Source organism: Spermophilus citellus (assembly GCF_964194105.1).
Source record: "Spermophilus citellus genome assembly, chromosome: 12".
Lineage (NCBI taxonomy): Eukaryota > Metazoa > Chordata > Mammalia > Rodentia > Sciuridae > Spermophilus > Spermophilus citellus.
The window spans coordinates 123,204,682-123,224,700 of NC_138198.1; the positions used below are offsets into that span (position 1 = coordinate 123,204,682).

At 36.7% G+C, this 20,019-nt stretch overlaps 1 protein-coding gene across 1 annotated transcript in view; it reads left to right on the plus strand.

The window, feature by feature from the left end:
* DOK6 (docking protein 6) overlaps window positions 1-20,019 on the plus strand; it is a 391,579-nt gene that overhangs the window by 167,941 nt on the left and 203,619 nt on the right. The window contains exon 3 of the mRNA XM_081263683.1: window positions 4,953-5,067. Within this exon, the coding sequence (XP_081119809.1) occupies window positions 4,953-5,067 (115 nt within the window). The remainder of the gene's footprint in view (window positions 1-4,952; window positions 5,068-20,019) is intronic.

Genomic DNA, 20,019 nt, shown 5'->3' on the forward strand with positions numbered 1-20,019 from the left:
TAGGAGCAGAACTAACAAGGCTGTGACCGAAAGAGAGCCCTGGGCCCTCGAGAGCACTGTGCAGAGCCGTGGAGCTCAGTGTGGCCCTGAAGAACCGCCCTGCCATGGCAGGCTTGCTCTTGATCTCACTGTCTACCTGCAAAAGCAGTAGTACACGGAACTGGTCAAGGCAGCAGTGCTGAGTGACAACAGCAGTCACTGAATTTTTGATAGTCAGGCAGCTGCCTACATAAGTAAAAACAAACAAAAACTTTACTTAATAAAAATATTAATTTTATTCTACCTGGACCACAATGTGGCTCTTAAATATTGTATTTACCAGAATAGCAAGAACTCAGAGCACAGGACTGCAGTCATCTCAGGAAGGAGCAAGGTGTGCCGTGGGGGTCCAGCCCAATAGCTGCTTCTTCAAAAGAGAAACAGACAGAACTTCCATTGATTGAAAAAGTCACTGAATGACAGCAAACTATGCCACTCATCCTTGAGACTTGTGTGGGATATTTTCTTAAACTAAACCAAGCAGAGGATGAAAAAGGAGGGAGGAGGGGAGGGCGTGGGGAAGTTCTGGGGAGTGTAATTTCCAAATTATGCCGTGTCCATGTGCAATACTGGATACCATTTTGAAGGATTCCACTCATGTGTGCAGTTATAATGCACTAATTAAAATATGAGGGGGGATCATAGAGTGAACCCAGTGAGGGGGGTGAGGAGGGGAGGGAGAGGGAAAGTGCTGGGAAGGAGACTGAGCAAATTGTAAAGTGCATGTGACGATGGCTTCATGGGGCCCACTGTCCTGTGTGATTTAACGCATCCATGAAAAAAGAACTGAGCAAGCCCCTGTCAAGAAAACAATTCACCATGTTCATTGAAAAATATAAAAATTCAGTTTTCAGGTGGAAATTATAATTCGAGAAACGTGCATCTATATTCTCAAGTTTGACAACTTTTTAAAACTTCGATTTTATTCTTTTATGAGATGTATTAAATTGAAGAGATGACAGCATCACACTGTTAATCGACAACTGAAACCCACATGATTCTGGAAACTAGAGAAGCAGCATCTGCCTGGAGAGGCCATGAGCATGCTCAGTGTGAGTGAGTCCCACAGGCGAGCAAGCACTTGGGGCACCTCTGTCAGGGTGCCTGAGGCTGAAGGTAGAGGATCCTGGACCCCTGGTGCCTGCCATGTTTCCCCTGCCTGTCCATCAGTTTATGCTGTTGATTTTTTATATGAGACCACAAAAAATGCAAAATCCACAATACTTACTCTAATAAACTCTGATATCATTGAATAAAAATATTTGGAAAATGCCCCTGGGCAAGATTATAAATGGTTTCATGATATTGTTTGCCACTGCAAGATATTTTATATAATATATAACTTTATATAAAGTCTATCACTTTTGTGTTCCAAAGCAACATGAAATCTTCATTGTTTTGAGACTCTTACTTTGTTCAGGTAAAATTATCATTTGACAATATTGTCTGACTTTTAAATATTACTTCAATATACTATGTTGGAGTGAAATTTGGCATTAATATTACTTGAATCAATTATTTAATCATTTAGACATTCAAAAGTTAGACTTTGTCTTTCTCTCCAGTGTATTAATCTTCAGAAACTTCAGAATTTCACATGATAATCTTAGAAGAGATTGTTACAAGAGAGAAACAAATATAAATAAGGTGCAGATTAAAACTAATTTTTGAGGTATGTGACAGAACTCTAACTCCAATGTGACACAGCAAGAGGGCTGCTCCAGGTGCCTGAACAGCAACCCTGAATGAGGTCACAAATCCAGGTCACTAAAGATTTTGGAAAAATAGGTGACAAGTAACAACAACCTCCTAAAACGGTAGCACATAATTTTTCTTTGAATATAATGTATTATAGGATATGAGTGAAATTTGGGGTCATGAATTGTTCATTTTAACTACTTCAATATTATCACATCCTGATTGATATCAGAGATACCAGCTTCCAAAATGAAGATCAAAAGTTTTTAAATACATCTGTACAAGTTGTGAAATACATCTGTACATTTCCCATTATTTAGAACACTACTTAATAATTTAGAGTATAGCAGAGCATTGGAAATTCTGAGTGGAAATGTGTATTTTCTCTTCAGCAGTAACCGTCATGTGCATGATACAGTGAAAGCATTGATCATTGCTCAAGCAAGTCAAAACTGCTACCCTTGTCAAAGAGAATTCTCACATTAGGTCAACTGCAGAGACCCAATTACTCAAGAAATCAAGCAGGTGGAGTCAGCACTGGCTACAGGTCTCTCCTTAAGTTGACCAAGGATGGGGCTGTTACTTCCTCCAATCACCAGCTTTCTTATCTGTAACAAATATCCATGCTAATATCAACTCTTCAGGGTTTTGTGAAAATTGTGAGAAAAATATATATTGGGGCTAATGTAAAGAGAAAGCTCAAAATCCTGAATATTCTAACTACCAGCAGGGGTCATTTCTAGGGGTAGTGATGTGTCTATTCTAAACACAGTAGAAAAAAATTACTACACGTATCAGCTCTTCCACTTGGGGCCAAAAATTTTGTTCTGAAGCTCCTCCAGATCGGGTCATGCAGAGACCTGGCACACACTGGTGCTAACAGATGATCTTATATTCATGGTTAGAGTGATCATCCATACCCAAATGACAAACCTTGTCTCTAAAGTGTTCTGCGAAAGCAATGATGCCAGCCGTTTTGACCAGAATCCTGAAACGAAAGTTGAATTCACATTATGGAATCAACGGGCTTAAAAAATATTTCTTTTCATTTTACGTTTTCACATGGGGTTAATGCATAATGGAATCAAGTACAGCAGGAGCTCCAGTGCGGTCCTCTGAAATTCCTAGCCAGTGTAATGTTGGTGTCTGTGCGTGCACATGCTAGTGTGTGTGATTTATTACTTTATATGTGAAGGTTTGCAATAACAAGAAAGGAATGCACTGCAGCAAGTTAAATATCTTAGCTATTGCATTTACAAAATATTGAGTACCATTACTATGAGAATGATTCAGTGGAAATACATTGATAAATTGATGAAAACACAACATTTCATAGGAAATTTAGCATTCTTTTTTTAGTATTTGACAGACTTAAGTTGAAAAAATTGCAGAGAATATCCTTTTTTTTGCAAACAGACTTGTGATTATCAAATGAGACACTCAATAATTATAAAAATATGGAATTATAGATTACATAAAACAAATAAAAACTGACTTTCTGCAATTTCAAAGTCCTTCTCCTGATCTTCTTTTTGGGATAATGTTACAAACAAGATAGCATGTGTCCATTTCCATACATACTAATGCTTCAATTTGTTCTTTCTTGCCTGTGACTTTTATTTTTGGTGTTTTTCTCTCTAATCCACATCCTGTAATGTTAAATACAGTTATAAGTGCTAACTAAATTCTTATAGATTAGATGCTATTGATGATAAAGTAATATATATAAATCTACACATATGTACATTTGTGCCTTCAAATATATATAACATAGCTATGTACATATACTCTCACACACAGTCAACTTCCCATATCCACAGGTTCCTCACCTCTTGAAATCAGACCATGGATCAAAACTATTTGGAAAATTGTGTTTGTACTAAATATGCACAGATTTTTCCTATTGCTATTCTCTAAATGATATGATATGATAATTATGTGTGTACCATTCACATCACATTAGCTATAAGTAATATGAAGCTTAATTAAGTTATATGGGAGAATCTATGTAGGTTATGTGAAAATTATATGCAATTTTATATGAGGGATTTGTGTATTCCTTGATTTTGGAATCAACAGGAGTGGGGAGGCTGGAACAAATTCCCCACAAATACTGGGAGATGAGTATACATATAAATGTTGTGTGTGTGTGTGTGTGTGTATGCAGATAGATGGTCAAAAAGTTAAGACTTATTGTTTACTTAGTTCTATGTTTATCAAAATATTAATCAGCAAAATAACATTCAGAAGCAATATTGAAAATTCCATATTTTGAGAGAAGAAATTAAAGCACAGTCAAAAGATAATTAATTTATTATAGGTTCCCACAGGATCATAGATATGACACCATAAGATGTCATAAAAAATATTAATGGGTATTATTATGTTAGTTAATTCTGCTTACTTTCTGCTAACAATACTGATCCAGGAACAGGAAATATTTTAAGTTAAAATAAAAAAAAAATTCAGTATGTTGCAAGATAATTTAGAAAAAATTAACCCAAACGTAATTATTAAAATGTTGTGTTGCAGAGAAGTTGAAGAAATAAGCATTTGGCCATTTGTATTGCTTGTGAGGAAAAATAAAAGAATCTTAACTTGTAGCAAAACATGTACCAATAAAAAGTCAAGAAGTAAAAGAGATAAATGCGTTCTTTATTCATTTCCAAATGAATCAAACATCATTAACCTAGGTTCATAAATCCCAGATGGACCGTGGTGAGGGAAGTGATTCATGGGTCCACACACACTGCGTTTTCCTGATAAGCAGATCCATTGTTTGGAGCCACCTCAATGATGGACAGGTGTCAGTTTTCCCATGGCTATAGTGCTATCATCGTGGGACTTAGGAGACAGAGGAGATACTGAATGTAGTCAACATTTAACAGATCTTAATGAGAATGCTTGTGTACCACAGCTGCTATGGTCTCCTGGGCGTGCCACTTTACTGAAAACATTGAGTCCACGAAGCTATTCTACATAGTTTTTAGACTATTTCAAAATGCAGCAAACAATATGAACTGTGACCAAAATTGAGTGCCCAATGGAAGACATGGTGTTTCTTCCTTACTGTTTTTGACTATAGTTAATTAAAAATTAGCACAATAATCCCCTGGGAAGTGGTGTGAGGCAGTGATACCTGATCCTTGTGTTTATCTCTCCAGTATAGAATGTATTCAGCACACTAAGTTAAAAATATTATTTTTTCTTTCAAGGTAACTGAACTACACAACATCAAAAATATAACCAGGCTGCCTCGAGAGACAAAGAAGCATGCAGTGGCCATTATCTTTCATGACGAAACGTCAAAGACATTTGCCTGTGAGTCAGGTAAGCCATTACAGGTCCATCTACAGCTTGAGGACATTGAGCGGCTTCTGAGACAATGACCCCGGCAGATGAAGATGCGAGTCTGGATTGGATGGCTCATTGTAATGAGAGGGCAGTGGAGGATATTAGTCGCAAGTTCAACTTACTGATTTCTCCAGATGTTTTGGGTACTTATCGTTCTCTCTCTGTGCCTTCTCCCAGGTGGTCTGAGAACTCTGGCAGTTTCCATTCAAGCTTTGAGAATTAAGTAAACTATACCAGGGTGATGTTGAGCATGTGATTAGAATCCAGGTTTCTGCAGAAAGTAGCTGCAGGTATTTTGTAGGGCAATAATAATGCCACTGTACAAAAGCCTGGCAAACTCAGCCTAACTCCCCAAACATTGCAGAACAGAATTTGGACAGTGTGCTGCTTTCACCAGTTCTTGGTACCGCAAATAAATACATGTCAGATTGAATTTCAACATGCCGGTTTATGAACCACTCTGACAATGGTGAGATGCAGAACTTTTTAATTTGAACTTGCAATATCCTTCACATTGGAGGCCCTGCGTCATGTATGAGTTGACAATGCTTTTCAAAGATTTTGCTCAAAGGAACAACGTGTTTGCTTTATAATGCATGTTACCAAAAATATGAAGGGTTCAAAACATGAATTTAAAATGGTTATGTAGCCTTTAGAAGATTCTTAATTTTTTAAAGGAAAAATGAAGTTTCTGGTTTATATAAAGTTGATAGGTCTAATTACTGCTAAGGCATATTATTCTAAAGCTGCTGATGTCACTGTGCGTGACTGAGACTGCTCACACCCTCATCTGAGCTGACCTTAGTCTTCCTGGCCTGACCTGGAATGCGTCAAAGTGCCCTTCTTTCCTTGGATGCCTTTATTCATCAGTCCTTCTTCATTTGCCATCTGACCATATCTCATCCTTCAAAACAGACTTTTTGGAGGTACAGAGATGTCTGTGATTGGTACTATAAATCCCAGTCTTGTAACAGTACCTGTCTCAGCCTTATTGATATATTGTTATCCCAAAATATTTTTACCTTCTTGTTCACTGTCTTAAAACAGTCTAGTCACTTCAATTTTTTCTGAGCTCTTAAATATATAATATTAATGTCTCATTAAATTAATAACAGCCAGGAAATTAGTTTTCAAAAACACGATAAAAATTATTTTCATTAATTTAATTGTTATTTTTCACTATTGTTTGACTTTTTTTGAAATTGTAGTGAGCAATGTTCTGCATGTATAAGTGCAACTGGAGTCTGTTATTTTTGGAAAGAATGATATTTAATTATGTTTTTTAAGTAACAATCTTATTTAGATATTCTTTAGAGAGACACTGGCCTAATTTGTGTTTATTTAGTTACTTAATCATTCAATAGATTGCCTTTTATATTGTGATTTTTTACTGAGATTACAGTAGAAACATTATTTAATGCAATTTTACATTTACACAGATGGCTTTTCTGATTTAAACAGCTATAATCCATTCTTTACTTAAATTCCTATCGTTTTTTTTTAAAAAAAACAAGTTTGAGATTAATGTGGAAACTGCCCTCTTTTAATTTTTTATTTTCTATAAAGTTGGGGAGAATGTACACACACACACACACACACACACACACACACCATCTCCTCCTGAATACATACCCCTGCTGCTCCATGGCATTTTTCCAGGTGTCACCTGAATTTCCTTCCCTTTATGGGCCACAAGGTATCTACCAGTGCATCAAATAAAAACAGGCTCTTATTTCCATTCTGACACTTAAAAGTCATTTCAGTGAAGACATATTATTTTTATCATCCCAAGAACCCAGACTAGAAACATTCACTTCCATAAGATATTGATGTTGGTAAATAAGAAGCTCCTGTGCACATAACTCAAGGTCAGCAGGACTCGGCCTCAACTTCAACATGTAGTGTTTGGAATTCTCAAGTGTGACTGGAAGAATGTCATTGAACTCCACATCACAGAGCACCTGGGTCTCCAGAGAGTGTTATTGCAGCAGGTGGCACCAGCCCCTCCAGTCCTGGTGCTGCGGTCTGAGCATTATATCTTTACATACAGCTCAGCGCAGACTAAACCCACTCCTCCCTGGGTCAAGTTAGCAAGTGCATTTGAACAATTTATAGAAAGACTATAAAGATCAAGAATTTTAAAATAAATATTTTGATTATACATAGCAGCCAGGTCTTGGTTTCTAATAACAGGAATCGGGGCATGAATCCATGCTAATATAAGCAATTAACTGAATAAGTAAATAATGGGAGCAGATAGACAAATGTCCCATAGAAAAATTCCAAATAATTCATGCAGAGGCCCTGCCCTCAGGAGGGATGCACGACTCCCCACTCTGTGACTGTGAGCTGCCCAGGTGACTTCCTTCCAAAGGAAAGAGCGTAGAAAGGGGTGGGTGGGAGAGAAGAGCTAGACTGTAGGGAAGCTGTCAGAGACCACCTCAGCCATGGTCAAGGTCCACATCAGCACAGCACTTTACCTCATCACCTTCCTCCCAGCAACCCACAAATCAGTGTAATCCTGAGAAACACATCACACAAATCCAAACTGAGGGGCATTCTACAAGGTGCCCGACCAGTACTCTTCAAAACTTTGAAGGTTGACAAAATCTAAAAGTCGGAGAAACTGTCACAGCCAAGAGGAACAAAAGGAGTCATGAGGAGAAAATGTAAGTGGCATCCTAAATGAGACCCAGAAACAGAAAAAAATGGCACTGGGACAAAACTGAGGACACTCAGTGAGGAGTGAGGAGACTTTAATAAATTATCAATTAGGACCACTAATTAATAAGAATATATCAACATCGTTTCATCAACGTTAGCAAATGCACATAGCAAAAGTAAGGTGTTAATAACATAATAAATGTAAGACTTAATAACAGAGAAAATGGGCATACAACATCCATATTATCTATGCAGTAATGCTCTACAACTGATGCTATATCAAAATAAGAAATATTTTTTTAAAAAATTAATGTGGAACTGACATAAAATATATATCAATGAACTAGATTAAGTATAATGAAAATGCAATGCATTTTAAAGGATGTAAGTTTACTAAAGAAAATTGGATATTACAATCAATAGTAATTGAATCTTCGCCTCATCAATTGCAAGTGAGCAAACGGCTTATCTGGAATGCCACTGATGAAGAAACTACAATTAGCATCATCACAAAAGAGTTCTTGAACCCCTTGGGGACAAAGATGACTTTGTAACCTGCCTGTAATCTGGATCAGTCACCCCTGCCAGTGCCATAACTCCCTTCTTAGCCTGTTGACTCAGAGGTACAAGGAGCACAAAGTGGCGAGGGGGAGTCTTAACTTCCAGTTCAGTGAAATCTTTGTTGTACCCCCCAGAAGAAGCGTTCTTATCTCTGGATCTAAGATGTCTAGGCCAGCAGAGCATAAGGTTACAGGAACAGGAAGCAAAAGCTTTCCTAGTGGGTCACTAGGTGTGGTAGTGAGTGGTGCCATCCCTGTCTCCACACCTTGGTTCCTGGACCCATGAATTCTTGCAATGGGAGAGACAGTACCATATAGTGGATGCTGATGTAGAGGATAGACCCTTCTGGAGAACCTTGCCCCAGGCCTGTGCTGTATTGCCATCTAGCAGGCCCTGGAACTGCATCTTCCAAAAGTCCATTCCATTATTCCATCAAACCAGCTGCTTCAGGACAGTAGGGAACAGAGTCCTCACACTTATTTCCAATGAAGATGCAGAGAAGAGTGTGTTCTCATATGGCTAGATGGAGCATGAATTGTATTAATTATTTTTTCAGGGAAAATGGCAACTATATATAATAGTATATATTATATATAATATACATATTATATTATATATTATATATATTATATATCAGTATATATATTTAGTGTATATATTTATATATTTAATCTTATATATTTAGTATTTATATATTTATATATATTTTAGTGTATGTATATGTATTTTAGTGTATATATATATATATATACACACACACACACATATATATACATATATATATTTAGTGTATACACACACACACACACACACACACACACACACTTTGGGACCATATCCCACATAAACATATGTACCAGCACATGAGAATGTGGTTTAAGTACACAATGTATAATGGAAAAATGAAAATAAGTACCTATAGAGTGAATAGTTGAATAAACAATGGTATATCCTTATCAAGAAATATGTGATCATTAGAAATAGTTTTACATGCGAAGCAACTGTTTTAGTTAGAATTTTTGTCATCGTGACCAAAAGACTTGACAAGAACAATTTAGAGGTGGAAAAGTTCATTTTGGCCCATGGTTTCAGAGGGTCAGTTCATGGTCTGAGGATTCCACAGCTCTGGGCCCAACATGAGGCAGAACACTGTGGCAGAAGGGCGAAGCGGAAGAATCAGCTCAGGACATGGCAAGCAGGAAGTAAAAAGAGTGAGCTCCACCCAGCAAAGACAAAATGTACCCCCTACTACCCTGCTTCCTCCAGCCACAACCTACCTGCCTACAGTAGCCACCCAGTAATCCATATCAGTGGATTAATCCACTGATTAGTTTACACATCTCACAACCTAATCATTTCACTCCTGAAAATTATTGCAATGTCTCACACATGAGCTTTTGGGGAACACCTCATCTCCAAACCATAACAGCAACTATCAGAAAGTATATGTGAGATAATCACATATTGTAAAGAAAACACAGAGAGAGAGAGCTTTAGCAATTTTACCAGGGTGAGAGAACATGATGATGAGCTGTATGAAAAAGATTTTTGGGGAAAAATGCAAATAAAAGAGGGAAAGAAACAAAATAAAATAAACAACCAAAAAAATCAAGCATGTAATTTATTCTATTCATCTGAAATCATTCATGTGTGAACAGGGGCATAAATGTGTCCAATTTTAAAACTTAAGTTAGTACCAATAAATACAAACTAAAACCTCCAGGAAGTTCGGAGTGGTGCACCTATACCATAGGCAAATGTAAGAAGAAAAAAACACAGCTGAACCATGGACTTCTTGAGGCACAGAAAAAACAGATTTGCTGTGCACTGCTGTGGGAATTCAAAACATTGCAATCACTCTGTTTGGCAGACTCATAAATTTAAGCATGCAATGACCATTCATGCCAGTAATTGCACTCTTGGGCATTTATCCTAGGAAAAAAAATGAAAATGCACACATACATATACAACCTGTATGTGAATGTTCACAGCAGATTTATTCAAAGAGCCTAAAGCTGGAAAGAACCCACAAGTCCTTCTACAGACAGCGTACATCATGCCATAGAATACTCCATAGGGGGAATAACTATTAGTACATACAGCAATTTGGATAAATCTTGAGGGTATTATACTGCTAAGTGAAAATAAAAAGCTGATCTCAAAAGTCTACTATCATGTGACTCCTTTTGTTTACTATCTGTGAAATGACAATTTTAGAAATGGAGAACATATTGGTAATTGAGACAGGTTAAGAGTGGGGTTGGAGGCATGGGGACGGGAGAGGTGTATCATGGTAAAATGGTAATGTGACCTGGGATCTGAGTAATGCAGTACTTTGATTGTGGCAGTACAAACACAAACCCGCCAAGTGATAGATTATATAGAATTTACACACACACACACACATACACACGTAGAACTGGGGAAATCTGAATAAGACTGGTCAATGCTCAATGGAAATACAGTGTTGTGACATGATACTACAATGTTACAAAATACTACCATGGGCAGAGTGCGGGGAGGAGGACTGGACAAAGCGTACCCAGGCTATCTCAATCTCTGTATTAGTATGCTCTATTTATTATAAGTACATGTGAATCTGCAATTCTATCAATCAACTTTAAACAAATCAGATCTGTATTATTATGAGGCTATCCATGATGTATTTTCAAGTTGTAAAGAAAAAAAAAAGGATGAGAAAGTTACGTGAGAGCATCTTTGGTATAATTCGGACGTGGTAAAAAGAAACTAGTAATACCAAACAACAAGAAAACTAATCCTCAGTGTGTGCCTGAGTGGCCTGTGCATGTTTTATGAGCGTGGAGGCTCTGCCTGTGTGTGTCCTGCTCTTCTCCCAACATGGAAGCCTTGGGGGGGGGGGGGGGGCTTCGGTCCCTGCCTCCCAAGCCTCAGCCCCACTCTTCACCCTGCCAATTTCCACATCCTTCCATTTGGGGCACCACTGTCTCCTGCTTCCTGCTTCCTCATCTTGCATGGAGACTTTGTTCCAGCCCCCACTGCTCCCTGATTCTGGGCCTCACACACTCTGCCCCAGACACCTCGGCTCTGCCAGTTTCCACGCTCCGTGAAGAACGCTGGTTTCTAAAATGACACCTTTTCCCTAAAATGATTTACAACATTCAGTAAGATGTGTTATTATCTTAACTTATTATTCCTTTTTTTCTTAGAAACACTTTTTCAGAAGATTCTCTTTAGTTTTTTCTTTCTCATGCTTTACATCATCTAGAAAAGATGCTGCCCCAGATCCACAGATTCAGAATAAAGTGGATAGGCATGCAACTCTACCTTCCTGTTGATTAGCATTTCTAAGCTTTATTAAGGGATTGTTGACAAGAGAAATTTACCTATATTTAAGTTCCACAGTATGATGCTTTGGGGTATATTACATTATAAAATCATCATCCCCATGACCCATGTCACCTCACATAGTTATCATTTTCTTTTTTCTTCTTTTTTTTCTTTGTGTGTGTGTCAAGAACTCTTAAGATCTTCCCTCTTGAACTGTGTAGAATGCTTAATTTTAGAAAGACTCACCATCTGCATAAAAGCAGAATAGGGCAAGGGTCCTTTCTGTAAAGCTTCTGTATTTCAGATACTCATCCCAGATCACAGAACGTTTTTATGTTTTTGATAATAGAACTGGCTTAACAAAAAGTTAGGCAATAGAACAATAGAGTTTCATTATGTTAAACCAGTTGCATAGTCAAATATGTCAAGCTATTGCAAATTTAGAATGTATAACACAAACGTATAACACAAAATAAAGGCTTGTAGATATCTAGGACAAAGGAGGAAGTTGATTTTATTGCACGTAAAAGGCCAGATTAGAATGTGACATTAGAAAAATCCTCAGTGCTCCTTCCCAGAGTCGCAGGGTTTGGGGTAAACATGAGACTTTCGTTTCCAGTGACATCAGTCCAGTGCTTTTATGAGCAGTCCATTACTTTGGGGGGAATTGGGGACATTTTGGCTTACTGACTGTTCAGTTCAAAAGACAACTTGGACAAAGTTGGAGCAACTTCTATTTCTAGCTGACTCAGCCATCATGGAATAGAAATGCTGGTTTATGACCATCTGCTTCTTAGCTACTCGGCTAAGAGATGTGGAAGAATTTATTAAAACCAGAATGTAGTGGGCTTATGTGATCCAAAATGTGTTGGGATTCTGAAGCTAACTCTGCAGAGAAAGTGTCATGCATGTAGCAGCAACAAGGGCCGAGACTTTGAATCTGTGACAATGCTCTTCACAGACTCGCATTAGATAAAAACACCAACTTTCTGTTGCTCCTTCTCATGCAAAATTTAAATTATTTTGGTAAAATTTGGGCATGGTTCTCTCTGGTTGTGATGAGAAATAAATCAGAGACAGAGCTGATTTGAGCAAAGTGTGCTACAAGGTTTTTCCTGAGTGTCTAGGTTGTCTGTAAAATGGGTAGGTTCAGCAGACAGGAGCCCCTGCCCAGCACCAAAATCACTACTGAGGTGAGTTGATTCCACCTAAGAACAAGTATGTCTGAGAGGGGGTTAGGATATTAAAAAGAAGAGAGAACTAATTTGCTGTAAGAAGAAAATACAGAGGCTAATGAACAATTTTGAACAAGTGTAGTACCTAAACTATCGATGCATCCTGGTTTACTCTCCAACTAAAGACTAAAGTGCTTTAGAAATTAGCAGCTTGAGAGTAAAGTCTAGTACATATCCTGAAAATCTCCTTTCTGCCCCAAACTCCAGTGGTTTGCTTTTCGGGTTTCAGCCTGTCTAGTTGGTGTGCCTGCTTCTGTACTCTGGATACTAAAGGAAGTTGTCACCTCCTGACTCTGTGGTCCCAGCACAGCCACCAAGCTGCCCTTCCCACAGGGAAGCCTTCCCTGACCCTTGTGACCTGTCACTAGGCAAGCCAAGATTTTGCTATAGGCAGCCAAACTCAGAAAGTGATTTTAGGACTACTATTGTGCAAGAGTCTAGGAACTGTTTTTTTAAGTTTTATGGACGATAAGCACACAGTGTTAGTTTGAAAATGGCCAATGGGGAAGCATTGTTTTTCTCAGTTCTTATTTTATACATTAAGAAAATGAACTTATGCTTTATTTTTATGATTTACATGAAGTATAATACCTTTGATGTGCCATTCCATACAATACCATATGCTACTATTGTATACAGAATTGTGGTTTTTTCCTGAGAAATCAAGCCTTCTATAATTGGGTGCCAGACTTTTTGAAATCTTTGAAGCAGAAAAGTGGTTTGAATATGTTTTTGCAGAAAAAAAAAATGTCTTTCATTTAAAGGCTGATAAGGACTTAGAAAATATTGAGTATGTTTATTAAAGTTCCATCCATCTTAATGAACTAATAAGAATATGTAACACTTTTTTTGAACTTTTTAGAAAACAGTGCAGATGATATTTAGTAGTGCAAAAGGCTTTAAGACTGAACTTTTTATTTTTTGTCAACTTGTCCTGTACATTTCCGTCTATTGGTAAAAACAAGATTCACTACAAACAGATCAGAAGACAACTTGAAAATGCATAGTGCTCTGCTAGCACAAAACAGAACAGTAGCATAAAAAGAATTTGCAGTGAATTGATTAGTTTACTCCCCAAAATTGCATATTCAAGTCCTAACCCCAGCGCCTGTCACACAGGTGACCTTATTCTGAAATGGGGCCCCGTGCACATCTAATCAAGTAAAGATGAGATGGGACTGCACCAATGTCAATTCCACTGTTGTATTTATGAGAAAAGAGGGAGACTTTGGGATACAGACATATACAGAGGAGACCTGGAAAAAGGTTTGTGGAGAGGGAGGCAGAGAATGAAAAGATGGAGCTGCAACCAGGGAACCCGAGCGTTGCCAAGGCCACCAGGAGCTGGGAGGGAGCCAGCAGCAGACCCCCTTCAGCCTCCAGGAGACACTGACACTGATAATGACTGAGGACTCATCTACAGAACTGTGAGCAGCTAGATCTTTGTTGCCTTAAACTATCCAGTTTGTGATAATTTGTGTTGGCTGTCCTAGGAAAACAATATAGAGCTCTTCCAAATCAAGTTTTAAAACATTGATCAATGGTTGCTGAGTTACAGTCAGGAGCAAGAAGTCTGGTGTCACCATTGCACACTTGGGTGACTACAGATAACAACAATCTACTGTACATCTCGAAAAGCCAGAAGAAAGGATATTGAAAATGTTTGCCCTTGGCTAAAAACAAAGTTCAAACTCTTGAAGACTTCTTAGCTGCTTTCACACCTTGGTCTTTCTTTTTCAAAATGATTCCTTTAAAAACAAAGAGGAATTTCAGAATTTCTTATTTGCCATTATTCATGGAATGAATGCCTTTTTCTATCTACCTACCTACTGAAACCAAAAATTCTATACAAATGACATGTTGTTAAGAAATTATTTTATTTTTCAATTTACACACACACACACACACACACACACACACACACGTACATATATATATTTGCAGTGTTGGAAATGTATATATATATATACATATATATATATATATATCTTTTCAAACTTTTTTATTTCAAATGTTTATATATATATATAAAATAATTAAAATATTCATATATATACAAATATGTATCTAGCACCTACTATTATGTACTTGTTTTATGTGTCACTTTAAAAATTTAATTAATAAAAAAGTTAAAACTGGTCATGGTAGTGCATGCTTATAATCAATGACTTGGAAGGAGAAGGCAGAAGGATCTCAAGTTCAAGGTCAGCTTGAGCAACTTCATGAGACCTTCCCTCAAAATAAAAAATAAAAAGTTTGGGGATATTGCTCAGTGGTAGAGCAGCCCTAGGTTCAATTCTCAGTACTACAAATATATGTGTATGTGTATACACATACACACACACACACACACACACACACAAGAACATAAAAAATTTAATAATTTCTTAACAACCTGTCATTTGTATAGAATTTTGGGTTTCACTAAATAGGTGGATAGAAAAAGGCATTCATCCCATGAATAATGGCAAATAAGAAACTCTGAAATTCCTCTTTGTTTTAATGGAATCATTTTGAAACAAAAACAAAAACAAAAAAGACCAAAGTGTGGAAGCAGCTAAGAAATCTTCAAGAGTTTGAACTTTGTTTTGAACATAGATGGGACAAATCAATTCCTTTTTTGAGAAAATAAAAATAACTTTTTTTCTGATTATCAAAATCATAGACTTTTCTCTAAAATTACAGCCGGTGTTATACATGAACAATTCACAAAGCACAAAATTCAAAGTTCCAAGTAAAATATAACAAGTGGGTAAAATGCATAATTCAGCTTTGAGCTGGTGGTGGGTAGAGGTGCCACGGAAGGGAAGCTGAAACATGGAGAATGTTTTTAAGAGAGGCAAGCCGGGCTCTGAGGCGCCTCTGAGAAGACCGTGGGACAGATGTGCACTTCAACAGCAGGACTGCAGGCTCCACAGAGGGCCTTGGGCCTCTGCCCCTGGAAAACGCCCCTCCCCTGGCTGGGCTGTTGTCTTCACAGTGCCTTCCTGGTTCTGGACAACCAAGCTGAAGACCCATGTGAAACAAACCAGAATCTTGTCACTCACTTTCAGCACCACATGCCCCTGCACATCCCCACGTGCAACTTCTAAAATGTGGATTTACCAGTAAAGAGGACCAAAATCACAAGTAAAGAAGCACAGTGGGTAAAAGTCAGAAAACAGACAAATTCCTGTGTGAGGACGATCATCCAAGTGCTTTTTAATAGAATAGAAAAGTTGATGACCTACTTTTTCATCAGTTTTTCAATGATGCCAAAAAAGTATTTTTGCATCAATTTAAACTGATGATGTAAATTTGTATTTGTTGGTGTGAAAAGATGCACATTACATCCAGTGAAAACCAGAGTTTGCAGTACATATACCATAAAGTTACCCCATATATTTTTTGAGGGGTTGTCAGGGATTGAACCCAGGGACACTTAACTACAGAGCCACAAGTCCAGCCCCTTTTTTTTTTTTTTTTGCATTTTATTAGAGATGTCTTCAAACATACATGAATGCATACACATATACTTAAACCCATGTGTGCACATAAATGTACAAATTTGTCATAAAACATGAAGTCCTGAAAATTCATCTCAATGATGCTGTTTTTTAATGGGGATGCCAGTTATATTTATTTTATATTTTTGTATTCTAGAAATTAACTAGTATGTATTTATTTTGTTATTTTAGGAATTACTAAATATCATGCATAGATAATAAATATTACAAATACTTACAAACCTACTAATCACCTTATGAAATAAATACAGCACAGTATAAATACATGATTCATGCTTTTGTTACAATTACATCAGTCACTAAAACTGTAATACAACACTTTGAAAGTTTTGTTTTGTAGATATTTGTGGTTTATACTACTTTCAAATTTACAAGTATTACTAAAAGTGATAGCTAATTGTTTTGCAGTTTATGAAATTTCTATAACTGTATCATACTCCATTCATTGGCAAGTTGCCTTTTTTCCTCAAGATTGCACTTGCTAATTTTTTCTTTGATAAACATGACTCTAATTATTAATTTTGCATCATTACAAGGTTATACCATGCTGTATTTTAGATAGCTAAACTATATTCTTAAAAATACATGCTTATTCAAGTTGGTATCCATCAGAATAATTACATGGTTCTTTCCCTTTAAACAATTAATAGGATATATTACAATAACACATTTCCTGGTATTGACTATTTGAGGTCAAGGTTAGGGTCTAGACTGTAGTCCAGCAGACTGTGTTCAAATTATCTCTGTGCTTCTGATTCTTTCTCTGAAAACCAGACCAATAGCAGTTTCATCTCACGAAATGTTGTAAGGAATGTTTAATGTGAAAATAACAAAGCTGGCCCATATTAAGCAATTGATAGGTGGTAGTTAATATTATCATCTTTAAAAGTCAAGAGTGAATTGAAAGATTATTTTTAATAAAAATTTCTGTAACACATAGGAATTGCATAATCCTACTCCCAGGTGTGGTGCATCTGTTGACTTTTTGTGCTCTCCTAGTCCAGGTTTGGCATCAGGATACATAAAAGAATTGCAAACTGTTCCTGTTTTTGAGCTCTAGCACAGTTGAAATAACAAATGAAATATTGCTTTTACGTTGCTCTGAAATCATCTTAGCCCAGTACATTTTGAAGGGCACTTTGTTTACAGATGTCACTCAGGTCCTCTACACCTATTTGAACGCATTCTACTAATTTGGGTTTTCTGGAACACTACCAGCTCTTCCTGGTTTTCAGTTTCCTCTGCATGGTGAAGTGGGCATCAATTGCATGGTTCAAATCCTGGTCTCCTACTCTCCATGATGTTTGGGAGAAAGTTACTTTATTTCCACAAAGCTCGTCTTTGATATGTTTAAAAGGTTAACTGCCAAAAGCACTGAAATTGTTGGCCACTCAGCACAGTGACTGAGACTCAGCAAGTGCCCTGTCGATGCTATTATCACCTTTCATCTTGTTATTTTTATTTGGTTTTGTTTGCTTACCAATTTTCTTCTCACTACTAATACTGTGCACTACTATTTCCTTCTCTTTTCCCTTTTAAGCTCTATAGAATGTGTAGGAAGGTATTATTTATTTTTGCTGTATTGTATGTGAAGCACATTATGGAAGCAAGGGGAAGAAGGGTCCAAGAAGCTCATTCTATCATGAGAGAGATTGTAATGGTTGATTCTTGAATTCAGGCTGCATAGAGAGGTAATGTGGATGAGAAGGGGGTGTTTGAGTTTGAAAATATGTCAGGATAAGCAACGGATTGATGTTCTTGGTGGTTAAAGTAGTGTTGGAACTGAGATGCTCAGTGCAGTAAATGGGAAACTAGGAGGGTCTCCCCTGAGATTACCAGTCCATGCTTAAGTCTCTCTCTCCAACATACTGACATCATTTCCCATGGATACCCACCTGAGTGGGATTGTTGAATCATATAGTAGTTCTCTTTTTCAGCTCATTTGAGGAGCCTCCATCCTGTTCCTCATAATGAATATAGGAATTTATATTCCCATTACAATGTACAAGGGTTCTCTTGAAAATAGCTTCAGGGAGAGATGTGAAGTTTATTTAGACATCTTCCTTACCCAAAATAGTTGATTCTTCAATCATAGAAGCCAATGCTTTGATAATATCCAGTACCCCAAAATAGTTGTTGCTTATTATAGCATGTTTTAAAGTGATAAATGATCTTTTTCTTAGAAAGACAATAATGTATATATATATATATATATATATATATATATATATATATATATATATATTGCTTTAAAATGGATTTGAAATGATCTTACTACAAAAAAAAGTGCTAAGTATGTGTGGTGATAAATATTTCATTAGCTCGATATAATATTTCCACAATGTAAATACATTAAAACATCACATTGTACCCCATAAATATCCCCAATATTCATCAACTCAAAATTTAAATTTAAATAGAAGAAAGCAGTTGGTAAGAGCCAGGGACCAAATACTAGGGTAATTCAATGGCTGTCATTATTTTTTTTCCATTTTTTGATTTAATTTTTAATTGGTTTATATTAATTATACAGAATAGCTGTGATGTGTATGTTTGTACATTTATATTACATGATTTGATCAAATTCATTCTCTAATACCTCCTCTGGACCTCTCCTCTTCTCTCCCTCTGATCCCCTTCTTCTACCCTTGTAGAAGAAGGACTTCTGGCAGTCCTCCACCTTCATGAGATCCTTGTTTTTCTTACTTTTTTCCTCTCTAGCTTCCACATAAGAAAGGAAACATAAGACTTTTGACTATCTGAGTCTGGCTTATTGCACTTAACATGATGTTTTCTATTTCTACCAATTATCCTCCAAATGACATGATTTAATTCTTCTTTATGGCTGAATAAAACTGCATTATGTGTATATAACACATTTTCTTTATCCATTTATTTGTTGACAGACACAAAAGAATGTTAGTTCCAAATAGTTCTAGTGTAGTAGCAGATTTTGTGGTGATTTCACAATTGGACACCTAGACTGAATCCATAATTTAGCTGTTGTGAATTGTGCTGCAATAAACATAGGTACATATGCATCACTAAAGTATGCTCTTACTTCTTTTGGATGAATGCTGAAGAATGGTATAGCTCTCTGAAGAGAGGTCCAGAGGAGGTATTAGAGAATGAATTTGATCAAATCATGTAATATAAATGTACAAACATACACATCACCGCTATTCTGTATATGGTAGTTCCACTTTCAGTTTTTTGAGGAAACCTCATATGATTTCCATAGTGGCTACACTAATTTACATTCCCATCAACAATGTGTAAGAGTTCCTTTTTCCCCACCTCCTCACTAGTATTTATTGCTATTTGTTCTATTTCAACTGGCATTAGATAGAATCTCAGTTTAGTTTTTATTTGTCTTTGCCAGATGATTAAAGATTTGAACCATTTTCAATAAAAATTATTGGCCATTTGTACCTCTTTTGAGAAGTATCTATTTAGTTTGTTTGCCCATTTATTGAATAGATAATTTGATTTTTATTGGTATTTAGTTTTTTGCATTCTTTCTATATTCTGGACATTAGTTATATTTCAGAAGAGTAATGAACCAAAATTTTCTCTCAATCTGTCGACTGAGAGAAAATGATCTTAAAGTGCTTAAAAATAATATAATTAAAAGTTTATTCTAATATAATTCT